Source organism: Salvelinus alpinus, chromosome 23, assembly GCF_045679555.1.
Source record: "Salvelinus alpinus chromosome 23, SLU_Salpinus.1, whole genome shotgun sequence".
NCBI lineage: Eukaryota > Metazoa > Chordata > Actinopteri > Salmoniformes > Salmonidae > Salvelinus > Salvelinus alpinus.
This window is the reverse complement of record NC_092108.1, coordinates 27,067,863-27,089,578: the sequence shown is the minus strand read 5'-3', so window position 1 is coordinate 27,089,578 and position 21,716 is coordinate 27,067,863. Positions and strand designations below refer to the sequence as shown.

Sequence of the window (21,716 nt, the reverse complement as noted above, 5' to 3'; positions counted from 1 at the left end):
TGTATTTACAACCAACTGAAATCTAACGCATCCAGTACAACCAAGAGAGACCAATCTATGTAGTATATTGCAAGTGAGATTGTCCACAACTGTAGATGTTTCTACAGTCCATGTCCATGATAACTTGCCAGTAAACATAAACCTGTCATAGTTTACACAGTATGTGCAAATCAATATTAATGTGAAAATGCATAGCCTATTGCTCTCTGAAAGGATTGACACCAGTCCTGAAATATCTGCCATATAAACTTTAATCGTGCTTCCAAAATAACTGCTCTGAACCATCCAGTACATTCCAGAATGGAAGACACACTGACTTACAGTCCAAATTGAAATGGCAGAAGATAAGGCTGAGGAAATTGACTTTTAATGCAGAATGATGTGGAGCTGACTGAACGGTCTATAGCTACTGGGCTTGACTACAGTGTGACACCAGATGATGAGGAAGAGGCCACATGTAAACTTGTTAGACAGTTTGCTGCTGCCAAAACAGAGTAAGTACACAATAGTCAAACCCTAACTCCAAGACATCATACCCCATGATACAGAATAACAAAGATATTCTGAGGCTTGAGGTACAAAATGAAGAGTCCTGTTATAACAGAAAATAACAGAGCACCGACCCATATGCAAAGCTCGTCTCCTGTGATTGGCACAGTCAATCACAGGAGACAGTAAAAACCTCATCTTCCACACCCGTTCTGCACCTCACACTGCTCAATTCAGCTGTGGCGTTCGTTGCCTTTCTTTACTGCTTCATTTTGGGAGCATTTTATTTTCCCGCGGTTATCATTAACACCTCCACATGGCTCTACAGCTGTGTGTTCTGACTGAGAGCCTGAGAGGCTTGGAAACAGCACAGATCATCTCAAAGTTGTCAGACTCTGTGGTTTTAACATTGCCATAGTGTATGTTGGTTGTATACTGGTGTTGGCTAAGGAGCCATGCATGCCAATGTGTCATAGTCATTCAATTACATAGATTTGATGCTTCTCGCCATGGGAAAACCGGGTATAACTTACTTCCTATGTAATGAATTCAATGGTGTGAATCAAAAGACACAACCTATAGATAATCCGTAGTATATCATTCAGAGTGATTATGCACTGTCAAAAGCATTTAGTTACGGAAGGTATAATCAACAAGAAGCTATGCATTCTATGGAAAATAATGAATGACGTGGAAGGTGTTTTCCACGACACGCTAGCAAAAGCAGCTCAAACATAGAACATGTAAGAATGAACTATAGCCATTGAATTCTACCGTGCAAATATACAGTGCTCTATTTAAGTGATAATGCCTGAGAAGCGGGTGTTTGGAGGATATACTGGCATGGGTGTTGTCAGACCCGAGACGAAGTCGAGGGCCGGCAATCCATGCCAATATATCCTCCAAACACCGGCTTCGAGGACATTATCACTTTTATCCAGCGGATTACCTACATATTCAAATAATGATTGACATATTTTCATTAAAAACGTTATTTTGATGAATTTATTCATAGTATGTCATCTTTCCACAAGTTATAGTCCCAACACAAATCTAGAGTTGCTACCCAAGCCGCCTGGTTGTTCGTTCTATCGGTTCAGTTGCTAGAGACACGACCCAGTCGCTCAGTCTTTTTGTTCTGTATCTATGGACACGACCCAGTGCTTCGTTCTAAAAGTTCCATTGCCATACTGGCTGGCAACGTTCTTATCCCTTGCTTGCTAGCTAGCTAACTACGGCTAACTTACAGTCAGGTCAAAAAGTGCAGCCAGAATAACAGCAAGTCGCTGCAATTGCATAAGCTGTTTTCTAGTGACATTTATTTGGATACATCCATAATGAGGCGCGATTTCACCTGGCATCGAAAATTTGCTCACTCGTCAGGACACTGTTGTTCAGAGGAGCTAGCCAACAACACAGCTAATCACCTCAAACTGAAGCTGGAAAGACTGCAAACTTGCTGCACTTCATTTTGTTTTACCTTTTTTTAATTGACATTTCTTTGTATATATCCATAAAATTGATGGCAGCTGATTCATAATTTCGGCTGGCTGAGAAACTTTGCCTGCCTGCCTGTCTCATCCCGACTCCCGACACGTTCATTACTATGATATGTTGAATATTGAAACAATGTTGCAAAATTTCTGAGACAGACAGCAAGGTTTATACAAATCTCCGCTGTTGAAAACTAAATGTTAGACTTTAAGAAATGTGAAATAATGTCTAGATGTTTTTTATAGTGGAGATCAAGTTTATAAATTGCTTGGCTGGGCTGATGAGACAGTGGATTGCGCAGTCAGATGGAACAGAGTAAATAGGTATTTTAACATCAGATGTAGCCGGTGGTAACTTGTAGAATAGACACTGGCTGGAATGCGCTTTTAAAGGCAAATAATGCACACTCTAGAATGCCCTTCAAGCCAATCAGAAACAAGTATTCGTGGTATAAAGTACTATACATCATCCTTACCCCACATGGGGCAAGAGTCAGATCAGGTGTTATTGGGTTAAGGAAGAACATAGAAATCAGATATGTTGGTGATGTTCAACCTCATCCTCTGTACATCTGTGTGAAGAGTTCATTCAGTTCATCCAGAGTTTCTGTTTGCAACAAGTTGAACCACAAACAAATGTATCACCCTATACTCCAAGACAGATTTGAAACATGATCTACTTTAAACATAGAATAAATAAAATCTAAATCCAAAAATCCCTCACATTCTCTCTAAAATACTTATTCTTTTCACCCATAAGTCTCAAGATAATGTTATTTTCCTCAGTGCATACCTGACATGGAATGCATAGCTCTCGGCGGCAGGTATCCTAGCAGTTTAGAGCTTTGAGCCAGTAAACAAAAGGAATCCCGAGCAAGTTGGAAAAATCTGCCATTCTGCCCTTGAGCAAGGCAGTTAACCCCCAACAACAACTCCTCTCTGGGCACCGATGAACATTACGGTTGAATGCATTCAATTGTGCAACTGACTAGGTTATCCCCTTTTCCTTTCCTCACAATTTGCTCTATGCATTAGTAGAAACCAAAACGTCACTGAGAATTTTTATTTTATACTGAACATGTTTATTCAAAGGCAAATCAGAAATTAAATGATCCAGCAGCACATGCCCATCAAGAGCGTCTGAAATAATGTCTGTCCCTTGCGGTCCTGTTGCTCTTACAGAAACATGGCAGTCAGCAATAAGAGTCCCCGATAGACAGACAATGTCCCAGGCAGCATCACAGTATGTATACTAACAAGGCCATGCTTACCTTTCTGGAGGAGCTGGTGGTGTCTATCTTCAGCTGGCCAGTGGCTATGAGAACAGACATGGTGACTGTGGAGCGTTGTGTCTTTCACTGTCACGCAGTTTCACGACGTCTGGCTTCAAATTCCCAGACACACCTTCTCCTCTGAAGTTAGGGTGAAGGCAGGGGTGTTGGGGAAGCGCTTCAGGATGGGAGTGTGGCCTGGGGGTCCAGCAGTCTGGCTAGAATGACTCTCCCCTCACGGAGAGAATGAATCAAACACAAGCACACACACACCAGTGTCGCTCCTACAAGGAGGGGTGGAATTCCTCTGCACAGACTCTCTGTCACTCCAATCTGTCCCCCTATTAGCCACCCCCTTACTCTAAGGACTTTCCCAGAAGAGTGGGGGAGAGGTTCAATGGAATGAGGAAACGAACACACACATGCTCACAAACACAAGTTGATATGCAATAACGCCGATTACCCATCAGTCGGGCTAGTGCATGGCATGCATTTGTTTGGATGCATGAGTTGTGGCTTTAGCAATGTGAGAACATACTGCACATGCACCCAGTTGAGTGAGTGTGTACGTTATCAAGAAATTGATTAATTCAGTCCGCTCCCCGGTTAGGTTGTATTTAAGCACAAGTCATACTTATTCTTCACCCATCCCCTCCTCCAATCCACCCAACCTAAAAGGACAGAAGCCTGGCATGATACAATGTTGTTGGTTTATTTACATAGTAGTTTGTGTATTGAATCCATCCTGGGGCTGAGACTGAATAACCAATTTACCCTCCAAACCCAAAGACAATCTGCATGCTGCGCTATAGGAGTTACGCAGGGAGGAGATATGGAGGGTGAATGAAATGGGAATGGCTTTTGGGAGATTAGGATTCATTAAAATACGTCTTCAATGAAAGAGAAAGCCAAACAGTGCTGCTGCCTGCTTCCCAAACTAATCTAATTTACTCAGTAGAATGTGACCAAGAGAGAGAGAGCATGTATAGCATGGCATGAATAACTAATTCATTAAAAAGTGTGTGTGTTTATGCCCAAGACCACTTAATCGTAGTCATATATCCACACTAAATATCTTCCATGCAGTCAGAACTTGACAATTACTGTTATTGATATTTGCTGCGCTGTGCTTGCATATCAGATCAGACGTTGCTGGGTTGTGAACATTCAGGGCACGTGAAAATCAAATGTCTACAATGGATACTGCGTTGTCATCAGAGCTAGCTTTCCAGTTACACCTGTGTCTTTCAGCTTCCGTTTTATGGAGCTTGGGTCCTAATCCAAATACACAACATTCATTCAAACCATCATAAAAAAATTGCCTTGCCAAATAGTCAGTGAAACGACAAATGAAAAGGAAGAGAAGCTCAAGTTCTTATTTCATGGATGAGGGTTTTATTTTGTCCCAGGAGAGGCAGTAACTGGTTTGGGGTTTCACTGCCTCTCATAAATACTGATACATTAAAATCAGCTAAAAAGTTATTTTCCACTGCATTTTGATGTGTTTAAATAGGCCGTTCTCCGCCAAAGATTATCGCTCCTGTGCTGCCAATCCGGCCCAAACCGCCTGTCTTTCAGTTACATACTGACAAGCTCATTTTTTAACAAGCTCCTGGGGAATGCAATTATTGATCTTACAGTGAGGTGGTCAAAGGCTGATAATGAGAGGCAATTCTCACAGAACTCAAGACAAGGATAGAAGAATCAGAACACAGAGCATGTAATGGTGGAATCTCTCACACTAGTGCTAAACAATGCTATTACAGCAGCATTTTATTCTAAAGAGAAAAAGATAAGATATACTTTAACATAACAGGGATATAAGGTCATAATAGCCCCTGTTGTTCTTAGCAAGCTGATTTCCTATTCTGACATGTCTCCTGGGCCCTTGAAACTCACTCCTGATTGGTCATCTCCTAGATTCTTTTGTCAGATTTACAGCTGTGAAATACCTCTGATCACGAACACAGTACAGTAAGTCATTGTAATTGCAATTAGGGGAAAAAGGTCACTGCTGTTATTGCAATGAAGCGGAGAGGTGTTATTCTCACACTGACAGATGGTAAATGTTTCTTTGAAATGTGTCATTTAGACACAAACAATGCAATCTGCTATAATTTCCCCTCGCTTTTCCCACTTCCTATCTGTCATGTTTTTGCTGATCTTGCAAATCTCTCTGCGCCTCCACTCAACCCTTTAGAGTCTAAGCTAACACGTGCAATTGTTTTAACATGGTCATGCCAAGGATCATTTAGCTATTTGATTTTGAATTTTAAGGTACAAAACATTTTTTTTAAACAAAATATTGAATTTGGCATTACTGCTATTAGCCCATAGAAACGCATTGAATAACAGATTCACTATATGGAACAACAGAAATTCAAAAGGAAGTTTGTTCTGGAGTGTCTTTCCTATATCTGAGATATTAGAAGAAAGGAAACTATATATTCTTTGGGGGTGGGGGACATGTATTTAACCCCTTATTTTAGACATTAAACTATCTCCATATATACTTCCATACATTTTTTTAAACTGGTACCGCTGACCTTCAGACAAGTCTTGTGAGGGTTGTGGGCATCCTAGAACATGTTAGTGTGAGACTCACCTTTCTAGATTAGTGTGTAGCCCAAACTGTTCGGATGCTACAGACAGAAGAAGTTGGCAGAAGAGGCTGTACCAAATTCAGACAAGTCCCGTGACGCTTGTGGGGGTCGTAGAGCAAAAACTGAGAACTAGGGTTTTCCCCCCGACCCAATTTTTTTTTACTTGCTCAACCGAGAGTCGTCCTGTTCTTTCGACCAATCGATTGGTTGAAATGTTTAAACATATTTTTACATATATAGACAGACACATAAAATCATCTACATACAGTATGCACTGAGCTTGTCTGATGCTTTAAGCACACTGTTTGATTAAATAATTAAGACACACAAATAACTCAAGAAAGAGCCCGATGGTCACACTGTGTTAAATTTTTTTATAGCCAGTGCCTGTGTGACTGGCGCATGTTGTCTCGCTCTCCTCTCTACTGCAGCGAAAAGGCACCACAACACAGCAAGTGTTTATTACGCTGGCCGTGCTGAAGCTGCAACATCAATGCAGCCATTTAGTTACTCGTTTCTGACTGAAAAGTTCTGTTACCGAAATCCCTAATTTGTTTAGGAAAAACATTCCCTAAACCCTTGCTCTCTTTACGTGAAACATGTAAGCGACCAATAGAGCCTGACCTATTAGTCTAACATAATCACATCAATAAATTGTTAATAACAATCTCCGAGAACTGTAACACGTGACAGAAAAATGGATGCGATGGACGTGAAAAAGGAACTCGAAACGGGTGAATGTTTACTGGTTGCTCAGGAGGGAAAGGAGAAGTCAGAAATGTGGAAGACATTTGACTTAGTTGTGGAAACTACTGGAGATCAAGAAAAAGTATGGTTATGGAGCAAGCGTTGCGTGAGTATCGTGTGCCAAACAGTTAGATTGCAATATTATACTTTTTTCTGACCATTTGGAACAGACTAAATAAACACTAAATAAATAAGTGTACCAGAGAGTCTGTTCTAATGAAATAAATATGATATATAAAGCCTTTATTACAGCAGACTAAAAACAGTTGCATGCATTCGTGTATTGCAGTTTATTTATTGTTTTGGCTAATTATTCAAAGCTCTCTTTGTTATTTAATTTAAAAACTAAAATGCTTGATTGCATTTCAAAGTATGAATGTCTTGGATGCTGTGTGATGGCATGAATAAATAAATGAATGAATGATTGAATGATTGATTGACACAGTAGCCTATATATTGAAATTTAGACCAAAGTAAGTTACGGTATTAAGACTAAGCAAGACGCGCTCTTGGGCCTACAACACGATGGTGGTAATACAAGGCTACTATACAAAGCCTACTAATGATAACAACATTACATATTATGATGAGGATCATAATAATAGTGATAACAATAGATCAAGAGCGCGCCATGTTTCTCATCAAGAGAAGATGATGGCGCCGACAGACACGGCAGCTCTCATTCCAGCTCCTAAGCAACTTTGCAGTATTTTGTGTGTTATTTCTTACATTATTAGCCAGAACGTTTTTTGTGTTATTACATACAGCCGGAAAAAACTTTTTGATATCAGAGCGGCGGTAACTCACCAGCATTACGACTTTCCCGAATTGGATCCTTTGTTTGTACCCCCCAGGGCAATTTAACTTAACCCAGAGGCTGCCTTAAGACGCCGCCGGCAGAGAAGAGATATTCAGAGTGGACTTCTAGTCTGACTCAGGATGCGGGCACAACATCCACCGCTTCTGAGTATATTACTCGCTAATGTTCAGTCTCTGGACAATAAAGTAGATGAACTCAGGGCGAGAATATGCTTCCAGAGAGAAATCAGGGACTGTAACATACTTTGTTTCACAGAATCATGACTCTCTTGGGACATATTGTCCCCGTCCATACAGCCAGCTGGGTTCTCAGTTCATCGCGCAGACAGGAATAAAGAACTCTCCAGCAACAAGAAAGGCAGGGGTGTATGTTTCATAATTAACTATTCATGGTGTGATAGTGGTAACATACAGAAACTTAAGTCCTTTTGTTCACTCGACCTAGAATACCTCACAATCAAATGCTGACCATATTACCTCCCGAGAGAATCCTCTTCGGTTATAGTCACTGCCGTGTGTATTCCCCCTCTAGTCGATACCACGACAGCCCTCAAGGAACTACACTGGACTTTATGCACACTGGAAACCACATATCCTGAGGCTGCATTTATTGTAACTGGGGATTTTAACACAGCAAATTTGAGGAAAACACTACCGAAGTTCTATCAACACATTGACTGTAGTACTCACTTAGATCACTGCTACTTGCCTTTTTGAGACGCCTACAAGGCCATCCCCCGCCCTCCCTTTGGCAAATCAGATCACAACACCATTTTGCTCCTCCCTTCCTGAAAAGGCAGAAACTCAAAACAGGAAGTACCCATGCTAAGGTCTATTCAACGCTGGTCTGACCAATCAGAACCCATGTTTAAACATTGTTTTGATCACGTGGACTGGGATATGTTCTGGGTAGCCTCAAAGAATAACATTGATGTTTACATGGACACGGTGAGTGAGTTTATAAGGAAGTGTATAGGGGATGTTGTTCCCACAGTGTCTATTAAAACCTACCCAAACCAGAAATTGTGTCACGCCCTGACCTTAGTTATCTATGTTTTCTTTATTATTTTGGTTAGGTCAGGGTGTGACGAGGGTGGGTATGCGTGTTTTGTATTGTCTAGGGTTTTTGTATGTCTAGGGGTGTTTGTAAGTCTAGGCATATGTAGGTCTATGGTGGCCTGAATTGGTTCCCAATTAGAGGCAGCTGTTTATCGTTGTCTCTGATTGGGGATCATATTTAGGTTGCCATTTTCCCTTGGGTATTTGTGGGTTCTTGTCTATGTGTAGTTGCCTGTGCAGCACTCTTTATATAGCTTCACAGTTAGTTTTGTTGTTTTGTTCAGTGTTCATTCTTAAAATAAAGAGAATGTACGCATACCATGCTGCACCTTGGTCTCCTCCCTACGACGGCCGTGACAAATTGTGAATAGATGGCAGCATTTGCGCAAAACTGAAAGCTTAAACCACCTTATTGAACCATGGCAAGGTGACAGGGAATATGGTTGAATACAGTGTAATTATTCCCTCCGTAAGGCAATCAAACAGGCAAAACATCAGTACAGAGACAAAGTGGAGTCACAATTCAACGGCTCAGACACGAGACGTATGTGCCAGGGTCTATAGACAATCATGGATTACAAAGGAAAAACCAGCCACGTCGTGGACACCAATGTTGTGCTCCCAGACAAGCTAAACACCTTTTTCACCTGTTTAGAGGATAACACAGTGCCACCGACTCGGCCCGTTCCCAAGGACTGTGGGCTTTCGTTCTCCGTGGCCGACGTGAGTAAGATATTTAAGTGTGTTAACCCTCGCAGGGCTGCCGGCCCAGACGGCATCACTAGCCGCATCCTCAGAGCATGTGCAGACCAGCTGGCTGGAGTATTTACGGACATATTCAAGCTCTCCCTATCCCAGTCTGCTCTCCCCACTTGCTTCAAGATGTCCACCATTGTTCCTGTCCCCAAGAAAGCAAAAGGTAACTGAACTAAATTACTATTGCCCCGTAGTACTCACTTCTGTCATCATGAAGTGCTTTGAGAGGCTAGTTAAGGATCATGTCACCTCCACCTTACACCCTAGACCCACTTCAATTTGCTGACCGCCCCAATAGATCCACAGATGATGCAATCGCCATCGCACTGCCCTATCCCATCTGGACAAGAGGAATGCCTACGTCAGAATGCTGTTCATTGACTATAGTGCAGCCTTCAACATCACCGATCTGAAATGGTCCACCCAAATAGACAACCTCAAGAGGCTGAAGAAATTCAGCTTGGCCCCTAAGACCCTAACAAACGTTTACAGATGCACAATTGAGAGCATCATGTCGTGATGCATCACCGCCTGGTACGTCAACTGCACTGCCCGCAACCGCAGGGCTCTCCAGAGGGTGGTACGGTCTGCCCGACGCATCACCGGGGGCACACTGCCTGCCCTCCATGACACCTACAGTACCCGATGTCACAGGAAGGCCAAAAAGCTCATCAAGGACACCCGAGCCACGGCCTGTTCACCCCGCTATCAACCAGAAGGAGAGGTCAGTACAGGTGCATCAAAGCTGGAGCCGAGAGACTGAAAAACAGCTTCCATCTCAAGGCCTTCAGACTGTTAAATAGCCATCACTAGCCGGTTACCACCCGGTTACTCAACCCTGCACCTTAGAGGCTGCTGCCCTATATACATAGACATGGAACCACTGGCCACTTTAATAATGTTCACATACTGCTTTACTCATCTCAGATGTATATACTGCATTCTACTCTACTGTATTTTAGTCAATGCCACTATGACATTGCTCGTCTAATATTTATACATTTCTTTATTCCATTCCTTTACTTTCAGATGTGTATTGTTGTGAATTGTTAGATACTACCACACTGTTGGAGCTGGGAACACAAGCCTTCCGCGACACATGCAACTACATCTGCTAAATATGTGTATGTGACCAACAAAATGTAATTTGATTTGAAGAAAAAGGAGGGATTTGGAGCAAGTGCCGCGTGCATATTAAACTCAGCAAAAAAAGAAACGTCCTCACTGTCAACTGCCTTATTTTCAGCAAACTTAACATGTGTAAATATTTGTATGAACATAAGATTCAACAACTGAGACAAACTGAACAAGTTCCACAGACATGTGACTAACAGAAATTGAATTATCTGTCCCTGAACAAAAGGGGACGGTCAAAATCAAAAGAAACAGTCAGTATCTGGTGTGGCCACCAGCTGCATTAAATCAAATAAAGTTTTATTGGTCACATACACATGGTTAGCAGATGTTAATGCGAGTGTAGCGAAATGCTTATGCTTCTAGTTCCGACCATGCAGTAATATCTAACAAGTAATCTAACAAATTCACAACAACTACCTTTTACACACAAGTGTAAAGGAATGAATAAGAATATGTACATATAAATATATGGATGAGCAATGGCCGAACGGCATAGGCAAGATGCAGTAGATGGTATTGAGTACAGTATAGACATATGAGATGAGTAATGAAGGGTATGTAAACATTATATAAAGTGGCATTGTTTAAAGTGACTAGTGATACATTTACTACATCCAATTTGTAATTATTAAGTGGCTAGAGATTTGAGTCAGTATGTTGGCAGCAGCTACTCAATGTTAGTGATGGCTGTTTAACAGTCTGATGGCCTTGATCGAAGCTGTTTTTCAGTCTCTCGGTCCCAGCTTTGATGCACCTGGACTGACCTCGCCTTCTGGATGATAGCGGGGTGAACAGGCAGTGGCTCGGGTGGTTGTTGTCCTTGATGATCTTTTTGGCCTTCCTGTGACATCGGGTGGTGTAGGTGTCCTGGAGGGCAGGTAGTTTGCCCCCGGTGATGCGTTGTGCAGACCTCACTAACCTCTGGAGAGCCTTACGGTTGTGCGCGGCGCAGTTGCCGTACCAGGCGGTGATACAGCCCGACAGGATGTTCTCGATTGTGCATCTGTAAAAATTTGTGAGTGAAGAAATTTGGCTTGTCACCAAAAACATTCTCCGGAGGTTGCAACATTCTCTGCTTCACGGAAATATGTCTCACTCGGGATACGTTATCAGAGTTGGTACAGCCACCTGGTTTCTTCACGCATCGCGCCGATAGAAACAAACATCTCTCTGGTAAGAAGAAGGGCGGGGGTGTATGCCTTATGATTAACGAATCGTGGTGTAATCATAACAACATACAGGAACTCAAGTCCATTTGTTCACCTGACCTAGAATTCCTTACAATCAAATGCCGTCCGCATTATCTACCAAGAGAATTCTCTTCGATTATAATCACAGTCGTGTATATCCCCCCCAAGCAGACACCTCGATGGCCCTGAAAGAACTTCATTGGACTATGTAAACTGCAAACCACACATCCTGAGGCTGCATTTATTGTAGCTGGGGATTTTAACAAGACTAATCTGAAAACAAGGCTCCCTAAATATCATCAGCATATCGAATGTGCGACCCGGGCTGGCAAAATCCTGGATCATTGTTACTCCAACTTCCGCGACGCATACAAAGCCCCCCCTCGCCCTCCTTTCGGCAAATCTGACCACGACTCCATTTTGTTGCTCCCAGCCTATAGACAGAAACTAAAACAGGAAACGCCCTTGCTCAGCTCTGTTCAATGCTGGTCCGACCAATCTGATTCCACGCTTCAAGATTGCTTCGATCACGTGGACTGGGATATGTTCCGGATAGCGTCGAACAACAACATTGATGTATACGCTGATTCAGTGAGCGAGTTTATTAGCAAGTGCATCGGTGATGTTGAACCCACTGCGACTATTAAAACCTTCCACAACCAGAAATCGTGGATTGATGGCAGCATTCGCGCAAACTGACAACGCGAACCACTGCTTTTAAATCAGGGCAAGGCGACACGAAACATGACCGAATACAAACAGTGTAGCTATTCCCTCCGTAAGGCAATCAAACAAGCTAAGCGTCAGTATAAAGACAAAGTAGAGTCGCAATTCAACGGCTCAGACACAAGAGGTATGTGGCAGAGTCTACAGTCAATCACGGACTACAAAAAGAAAACCAGCCCCGTCGCGAACCAGCCCCGTCGCGGACCCCGATGTCTTGCTCCCAGACAAACTAAGCAACTTCTTTGCTCGCTTTGAGGACAATACAGTGCCACCGACATGGCACGCTACCAAAACCTGCAGGCTCTCCTTCACCGCAGCCATCGTGAGTAAAACATTAAAAACGTGTTAAGCCTCGCAAGGCTGCCGGCCCAGACGGTATCCCTAGCCACGTCCTCAGAGCATGCGCAGACCAGCTGGCTGGTGTGTTTACGGACATATTCAATCAATCCCTATCCCAGTTTACTGTTTCCTCATGCTTCAAGACGGCCACCATTGTTCCTGTTCCCAAGAAAGCTAAGATAACTGAGCTAAACGACTATCGCACCGTAGCACTCACACCATGAAGTGCTTTGAGAGACTAGTGAAGGATCATATCACCTACACCCTACCTGACACCCTAGACCCACTCCGATTTGCTTACCGCCCCAATAGGTCACACTGCCCTAACACATCTGGACAAGAGGAATACCTATGTAAGAATGCTGTTCAGGGCCTCCCGGGTGGCGCAGTGGTCTAGAGCACTGCATCGCAGTGCTATGCTGCGCCACCAGAGTCTGGGTTCGCGCCCAGGCTCTGTCGCAGCCGGCCGCGACCGGGAGGTCCGTGGGGCGACGCACAATTGGCTTAGCGTCGTCCGGGTTAGGGAGGGTTTGGCCGGTAGGGATATCCTTGTCTCATCGCGCTCCAGCGACTCCTGTGGCGGGCCGGGCGCAGTGCGCGCTAACCGAGGGGGCGGGTGCACGGTGTTTCCTCCGACACATTGGTGCGGCTGGCTTCCGGGTTGGAGGCGCGCTGTGTTAAGAAGCAGTGCGGCTAGGTTGGGTTGTGCTTCGGAGGACGCATGACTTTCGACCTTCGTCTCTCCCGAGCCCGTACGGGAGTTGTAGCGATGAGACAAGATAGTAATTACTAGCGATTGGATACCACGGAAAATTGGGGAGAAAAGGGGATAAAAATTAAAAAAAAAAAAAAAAAAAAAAAAAAAAAGAATGCTGTTCATCGAACTACAGCTCATCATTTAACACCATAATACCCTACAAACTCGTCATTAAGCTCGAGACCCTGGGTCTCGACCCCGCCCTGTACAACTGGGTCCTGGACTCACCAGGTGGTGAGGATAGGAAACAACATCTCCACCCCGCTGATCCTCAACACTGGGACCCCACAAGGGTGCGTTCTCAACCCTCTCCTGTACTCCCTGTTCACCCATGACTGCGTGGCCATGCACGCCTCCAACTCAATCATCAAGTTTGCAGACGACACTACAGTGGTAGGCTTGATTACCACCAACGACGAGATGGCCTACATGGAGGAGGTGAGGGCCCTCGGAGTGTGGTGTCAGGAAAATAACCTCACACTCAACGTCAACAAAACAAAGGAGATGATCGTGGACTTCAGGAAACAGCAGAGGGAGCACCCCCTATCCACGGGACAGTAAGGGAGAGTTTTTTAAGTTCTTCGGCGTACACATCACAAACAAACTGAAATGGTCCACCCACACAGACAGCGTGGTGAAGAAGGCGCAACAGCGCCTTTTCAACCTCAGGAGGCTGAAGAAATTTGGCTCGTCACCAGAAACATGCACAAACTTTTACAGATGCACAATCGAGAGCATCCTGTCGGGCTGTATCACCGCCTGGTACGGCAACTGCTCCGCCCACAACCGTAAGGCTCTCCAGAGGGTAGTGAGGTCTGCACAACGCGTCACCGGGGGCAAACTACCTGCCCCGCAGGACACCTACACCCCCCGATGTCACAGGAAGGCCAAAAAGATCATCAAGGACAACAACCACCCGAGCCACTGCCTGTTCACCCCGCTATCATACAGAAGGCGAGGTCAGTACAGGTGCATCAAAGCTGGGACCGAGAGACTGAAAAACAGCTTCTATCTCAAGGCCATCAGACTGTTAAACAGCCATCACTAACATTGAGTAGCTGCTACCAACATACTGACTCAAATCTCTAGCCACTTAATAATTAAATATTGGATGTAGTAAAATGTTTCACTAGTCACTTTAAACAATGCCACTTTATATAATGTTCACATACCCTACATTACTCATCTCATATGTCTATACTGTATTCTATACCATCTACTGCATCTTGCCTATGCCGTTTGGCCATCGCTCATCCATATACACTGCTCAAAAAAATAAAGGGAACACTTAAACAACACAATGTAACTCCAAGTCAATCACACTTCTGTGAAATCAAACTGTCCACTTAGGAAGCAACACTGATTGACAATAAATTTCACATGCTGTTGTGCAAATGGAATAGACAAAAGGTGGAAATTATAGGCAATTAGCAAGACACCCCCAAAAAAGGAGTGATTCTGCAGGTGGTGACCACAGACAACTTCTCAGTTCCTATGCTTCCTGGCTGATGTTTTGGTCACTTTTGAATGCTGGCAGTGCTCTCACTCTAGTGGTAGCATGAGACGGAGTCTACAACCCACACAAGTGGCTCAGGTAGTGCAGTTCATCCAGGATGGCACATCAATGCGAGCTGTGGCAAAAAGGTTTGCTGTGTCTGTCAGCGTAGTGTCCAGAGCATGGAGGCGCTACCAGGAGACAGGCCAGTACATCAGGAGACGTGGAGGAGGCCGTAGGAGGGCAACAACCCAGCAGCAGGACCGCTACTTCCGCCTTTGTGCAAGGAGGTGCACTGCCAGAGCCCTGCAAAATGACCTCCAGCAGGCCACAAATGTGCATGTGTCTGCTCAAACGGTCAGAAACAGACTCCATGAGGGTGGTATGAGGGCCCGACGTCCACAGGTGGGGGTTGTGCTTACAGCCCAGCACCGTCCAGGACGTTTGGCATTTGCCAGAGAACACCAAGATTGGCAAATTCGCCACTGGCGCCCTGTGCTCTTCACAGATGAAAGCAGGTTCACACTGTGTGTGTGTGTGTGTGTGTGTATATTGTACACAGTTTATATGGGCTATTACATAGCTGTGGATAAGCAGTAAGATGTTTTCAGTCTGGCTGTTCAAAGTCATTCAAGTTCAGTTGATGAATACAGAAACCTATTACAAAGGTTTTTGACCAGCTAACTCTCAGAGGACCACATATTCTGTCTGCATACAAATGAATGAGTGTGTGGCTCCAAATTGAACTCATAAAAATCACAATGGAATCTCTCATTTACACCAAACAACAGTCAAAAAGCTGTGAGAAAGGTTAACTAAAACTTTGGCATAAAAGGGCCTTGCGGGTGAAACTAACTGTATCATCTGTTTGGAAAGGGATGTGCCATAATTTGGTACATTTATTTATGACCTAGTCAATGTGCTTGAATTACTTACATTACATACTGTTTACACACTTGAGCAATTACACAATTGTATTTAATTTAACAGATCTCTATAATCCTGAATATTACGCTAAGACTTATACAACAGTTTTCTACCAGAATAATACAACAATAAAGTTTTAGAACTCCTGCCTTGCTCCCTGCTACTTTCAGACAGCAGCACTCTGGCAATGCAAATCAAAGTTTAGACCCAGTCCAGAGCCAACTACTTGCCTCCAACGTGTCAGACAGAGCAAGCAACACTGGAGGAAGAGCTAAACCTACAATATAAATCTGACAGGGATCCACTCTGAGGGAGGCTATGAAATATTCCCTGCTCCATTGGCAAAGGGGCAAATTAATTTCAGTTATTCTATCGAGGCAGCCTGTGCCTGAATAGACTTAAATGATGCCGTCTAACCTTTCCAGCAGATGTAAATTTCCTCAAAAAGCGACGTATCCGAGATTCATTTGATGAGGTAGGCCTGTTAAGGGAGGGGCCCATCAGGCATTAATATAAAAAATGCTGACGATTCAGCAGGTCCTTTGTGTGAGAGTTACTGCCAGTTTGAGGCATGGGCCAATTGAAAGACAAAGTACAGAAGAAAACTGCAGTTTGTCTGACATAAAAACAAGCGGACCTGAGAGTGTGCTCTGGGAGTTAAGAAACACTTAAAAAGTGCCACAAGTAACATGAGCAATGTGCTCCCTGAAGAAAGGTCAGAGAAGAGCTACAGTTCCAACAAGTAATGCCAGGAGCCTTCCATTAACAATCCTAATGGAAGTTCAAAAATCCTGATGCAACTTCAGATTTTGCAAGCGTTTCTAAAATGTCAACAGTCAATGTCAACTGTCATACTGAAATACAAGGAGCAATTTTCCATGAACAATTTGCTTGGGTCATAAAGTAAGTACACACACTAAATGCCTATTCATCCATACATCCATCCAACTTTAATAGGTGATTGGCTGAGGAAGAAGGGTAGGGAAATGAGTAAAATTACTAAAATAGCAGTACTGACAAATGGCCTTGCTTTTTTGTACCAGTCTCATAGGACAGAGAACGATTTACTTCAGATAGTTCCTCTTCACTTTACAATCCATATGATTTACTGTCATGGCTGCAATGACTCACATCAAAGAGGGAGAGAGAGAAAGGAAGGTGGGGGGGAGACAGAGAGGAAGAACGCGAGAGAGGAAGAACGCGAGAGAGGACCAACCAACAGAAGCTTGTCTTTATGTCACTAGATACAGGGCCATCCAATTACCTTTTTTCACCTCTACAAATCAATGTATAAACTCCATTTTACTTTGACTGCCATTAGTAAAGCTGTATCCTTTCATTATACATCCCAGGCAATGTTCATTAAATGGTGAAAGTGAGCGCTCACAGCTGGCTTATAACAGCAGGGACTTAATGAACCTTATTGAAGAAAGAAGAAAAAAAAAAAAAAAAAAATCGGCAATAACTCCGAAATTATAAAGACTATTCTCAGAGGAGACAGACTGTGTTGGATACCCACAACCACACTTAATAATTTATTTTCTATCCAAATTAGTCTTGAGATTATGCTAGAATTATTTATCCTAACTTCTATCTGTGACTATGTAGAATAATACACTGGGTGTTTTATAAAGTTAAGAAAGAGTTACGTTTCTCTAAACTAAAAATGTGCTACTCTGTGTATCATGTTTGCCATCCTACAGAAAAACAAGTTACTATATAGATGTAATCTACCGGTGCTTCTCAATTAAAAAATTATACAACGTGGGAAAGTAGTCTAAAGGCTGAAAATGAAAAAGATAACAATGAGCATGTAGTGAAAACACCTGTCAACAACCAGAACGGGTTAGAGGTGACAGTTAACATGAGGTCAGTACCATATCCCTCCAGCAGAGGGCAATCTCACTAGCATTATTGGAACCTATGCCATGCCATTGCTGCTATACCATTTGAATGATAAACCATTTGAATGATAATTGTCATCACGTCACTTTGACTCATTATGTTTGTTGTGATACTGATGCATTAGTGAATTAATTGAAATCATGAATGAAGACACCACAGAACAGAAAGAATACTAGCATTATTGCCAGTGTATCACCATTAGTGGTTGATCAATCACAACACAAATGTGCCAAACCAAGGTAATGACCAATGTAAAGATATCAGTGGAAGTAATAGTACTTTTCACAGTAATACTTCTTTCATTAGTTGAACTGACAAGGCTGCATGCATAGTGATCTTCCTAATCTGGCTGCATGCATGTACGGTATGTTTCTGTCATAAAACTGTCAAAACATAATCTGAAGACATTTGTTGGGAGGTCATTTTTATTTATTTTTTATTTTTATATTAATTTCACCTTTACTTAACCAGGTAGGCCAGTTGAGAACAAGTTCTCATTTACAACTGCGACCTGGCCAAGATAAAGCAAAGCAGTGTGACACAAACAACACAGAGTTACACATGGAATAAACAAACGTACAGTCAATAACACAATAGAAAACAAATTTGATATACAGTGTTTGCAAATGAGGTAAGATTAGGGAGGTAAGGCAATAAATAGTGGCCGTAGTGGCGAAGTAATTACAATTTAGCAATTAAACACTGGAGTGATAGATGTGCAGAAGATGAATGTGCAAGTAGAGATACTGGGGTGCAAAGGAGCAAAATAAGTCAAATAAATAACAGTATGGGGATGAGGTAGTTGGATGGGCTATTTACAGATGGGCTATGTACAGGTGCAGTGATCTGTGAGCTGCTCTGACAGCTGATGCTTAAAGCTAGTGAGGGAGATATGAGTCTCCAGCTTCAGTGATTTTTGCAATTCGTTCCAGTCATTGGCAGCAGAGAACTGGAAGGAAAGGCGGCCAAAGTAGGTGTTGGGGATGACCAGTGAGATATACCTGCTGGAGCGCGTGCTACGGGTGGGTGCTGCTATGGTGACCAGTGAGCTGAGATAAGACGGGGCTTTACCTAGCAAAGACTTATAGATGACCTGGAGCCAGTGTGTTTGGAAACTAATATGAAGCGAGGGCCAGCCAACGAGAGCATACAGGTCACAGTGGTGGGTAGCATATGGGGCTTTGGTGACAAACCGTATGGCACTGTGATAGATTACATCCAATTTGCTGAGTAGAGTGTTGGAGGCTATTTTGTAAATGACATCGCTGAAGTCAAGGATCGGTAGGATAGTCAGTTTTACGAGGGTATGTTTGACAGCGTGAGTGCAGGGCGCTTTGATGCGAAATAGGAAGCCAATTCTAGATTTATTTGGGGATTGGAGATGCTTAACGTGAGTCTGGAAGGAGAGTTTACAGTCTAACCAGACACATAGGTATTTGTAATTGTCCACATATTCTAAAAGTCAGAACCGTCCAGAGTAGTGATGCTGGACGGGCGGGCAGGTGTGGGCAGCGATCGGTTGAAGAGCATGCATTTAGTTTTACTTGCATTTAAGAGCAGTTGGAGGCCACGAAGAAGAGTTGTATGGCATTGAAGCTCGTCCGGAGGTTAGTTAACACAGTCTCCAAAGAAGGGCCAGAAGTATACAGAATGGTGTCGTCTGCGTAGAGGTGGATCAGAGAATCCCCAGCAGCAAGAGCGACATCATTGATGTTCACAGAGAAAAGAGTCGGCCTGAGAATTGAACCCTGTTGCATCCCAATAGAGACTGCCAGAGTTCCGGACAACAGGCCCTCCGATTTGACACACTGAACTCTGTCTGAGAAGTAGTTGGTGAACCAGGCGAGGCAGTCATTTGAGAAGCCAAGGCTATTGAGTCTGCCGATAAGATATACAGCTGCACAGTATTGTCTTTTATCGATGGTGGTTATGATATCATTTAGGACCTTGAGCGTGGCTGAGGTGCACCCATGACCAGCTCGGAAACCAGATTGCATAGCGGAGAAGGTACGGTGGGATTCGAAATGGTCAGTGATCTGTTCGTTAACTTGGCTTTCGAAGACCTTAGAAAGGCAGGGTAGGATAGATATAGGTCTGTAACAGTTTGAGTCTAGAGTGTCTCCTCCTTTGAAGAGGGGGATGACCACTGTTAGGATTTGTGTTTATTGCACTATAACCCAATGCTATATCACATGTGATATAATATTAGCAACTGTTAGCCTGGGCGCCTGGGTGTCTGTGTGTGTGTACTGAAAGTAACATTGTGCCCCAGATAGTGTGCTGAGAAGCTGTGGTTAACCTTGAGCGAGAACAGTGTGCTTTGTATGCAGGTGCAAATACCTCAGACAATGTTGCAGAGCTGTCTGACCTCAGCCTCTGGGGTGAGGGAGCGTAATCTACACAGCAACAGCGCCGGGACACCAAAAAGCGCCAAGAGGCTGGGACTAGCCTGAGCGCCGGCGATAGGCTGAGCAAAGTTTAAACCACGCTCAGCCTCTACTGTGACAGGCCAACAGACGGGTTGGAACTACGTCTGTCACCGTATAAGAACAGCTGTTTACTTTACTGCCAGTTCCCTGTTCTACCCTGCGGGGTGGTACAGTGAACCCGTATATATGAAAATTGCATTTACCATTTATCGCTTGAGTTTAATAAAAATACTTAAAGTATATTCGGTGACTCTGAATCACATTTTGTCCTGATACCAGATTTGAATTGACGCAAATCCCTTATACCACGCAGCTTTCCAATCTTTGGGGATATCAGCCAATACGAAAGAGAGGTTGAACAGGCTAGTAATAGGGGTTGCAACAATTGCGGCAGATAATTTTAGAATGAGAGGGTCCAGATTGTAATGCCCTCTAGAGGTAGTCAAATCAAATTTTATTGGTCACATACACATGGTTAGCAGATGTTAATGCGAGTGTAGCGAAATGCTTGTGCTTCTAGTACTGGCAGTGCAGTAATATCTAACAATTCCCCAACAACTACCTAATACACACAAATCTAAAGGGGTGAATGAGAATATGTACATATAAATATATGGATGAGCGGCATAGATGGTCTAAAATACAGTATATACACATATGATATGAGTAATGTAAGATATGTAAACATTTTTAAAGTGTCATTATTTAAAGTGACTAGTGATCCATTTATTAAATTGGCCAGTGACTTTGGTCTCAATGTAGGAAGCAGCCTTTCTGAGTTAGTGATTGCTGTTTAGCAGTCTGATGGCATAGAGATAGAAGCTGTTTTTCAGTCTCCCGGTCCCAGTTTTGATGCACCTGTACTGACCTCGCCTTCTGGATGGTAGCGGTGTAAACAGGCCTCTGGAGAGCCTTGCTGTTGAGTGCGGTGCAGTTGCCGTTCCAGGCGGTGATACAGCCCGACAGGATGCCCTCGATTGTGCATCTGTAAAAATTTGTCAGGGTTTTGGGTGACAAGCCAAATTTCTTCAGTCTCCTGAGGTTGAAGAGGCACTGTTGCGCCTTCTTCACAACACTGTCTGTGTGGATGGACCATTTCAGTTTGCCTGTGATGTGTACGCCGCAGAACTTAACTTTCCACCTTCTCCACTGCTGTCCCTTTGATGTGGATGGGGAGATGCTTCCTCTACTGTTTCCTGAAGTCTACGATCATCTCCTTCGTTTTGTTGACGTTGAGTGAGAGGTTGTTTTTCCTGACACCACACGCCGAGTGCCCTCACCTCCTCCCTGTAGGCCGTCTCGTCGTTGTTGGTAATCAAGCCCACTACTGTTGTGCCATCTGCAAACTTGATGATTGAGTTGGAGGAGTGCATGGCCACGCAGTTGTGGGTGAACAGGGAGTACAGGAGGGGGCTGAGCACGCACTCTTGTGGGGACCCAGTGTTGAGGGTTAGCGAAGTGGAGATGTTTCCTACTTTGGGGGGGGGGGGGCCCGTCAGAAAGTCCAGTACCCAATTGCACAAGGCGGGGTTGAGACCCAGGGCCTCCAGCTTGATGATGAGCTTGAAGGGTAC

At 43.6% G+C, this 21,716-nt stretch overlaps 1 protein-coding gene across 2 annotated transcripts in view; it reads right to left on the bottom strand.

The window, feature by feature from the left end:
• LOC139550693 (A-type potassium channel modulatory protein DPP6-like) overlaps positions 1-21,716 on the bottom strand; it is a 177,040-nt gene that overhangs the window by 149,554 nt on the left and 5,770 nt on the right. Inside the window, exon 1 of one of the 2 annotated variants that reach the window (XM_071361767.1) lies at positions 3,254-3,386. The exons of the other annotated variant lie outside the window; for it this stretch is intronic. Within the exon in view, the coding sequence (XP_071217868.1) occupies positions 3,254-3,313 (60 nt within the window). The 5' untranslated portion in view covers positions 3,314-3,386. Of the gene's footprint in view, positions 1-3,253; positions 3,387-21,716 lie in introns of those variants that run through there. 2 annotated transcript variants of the gene reach the window in all.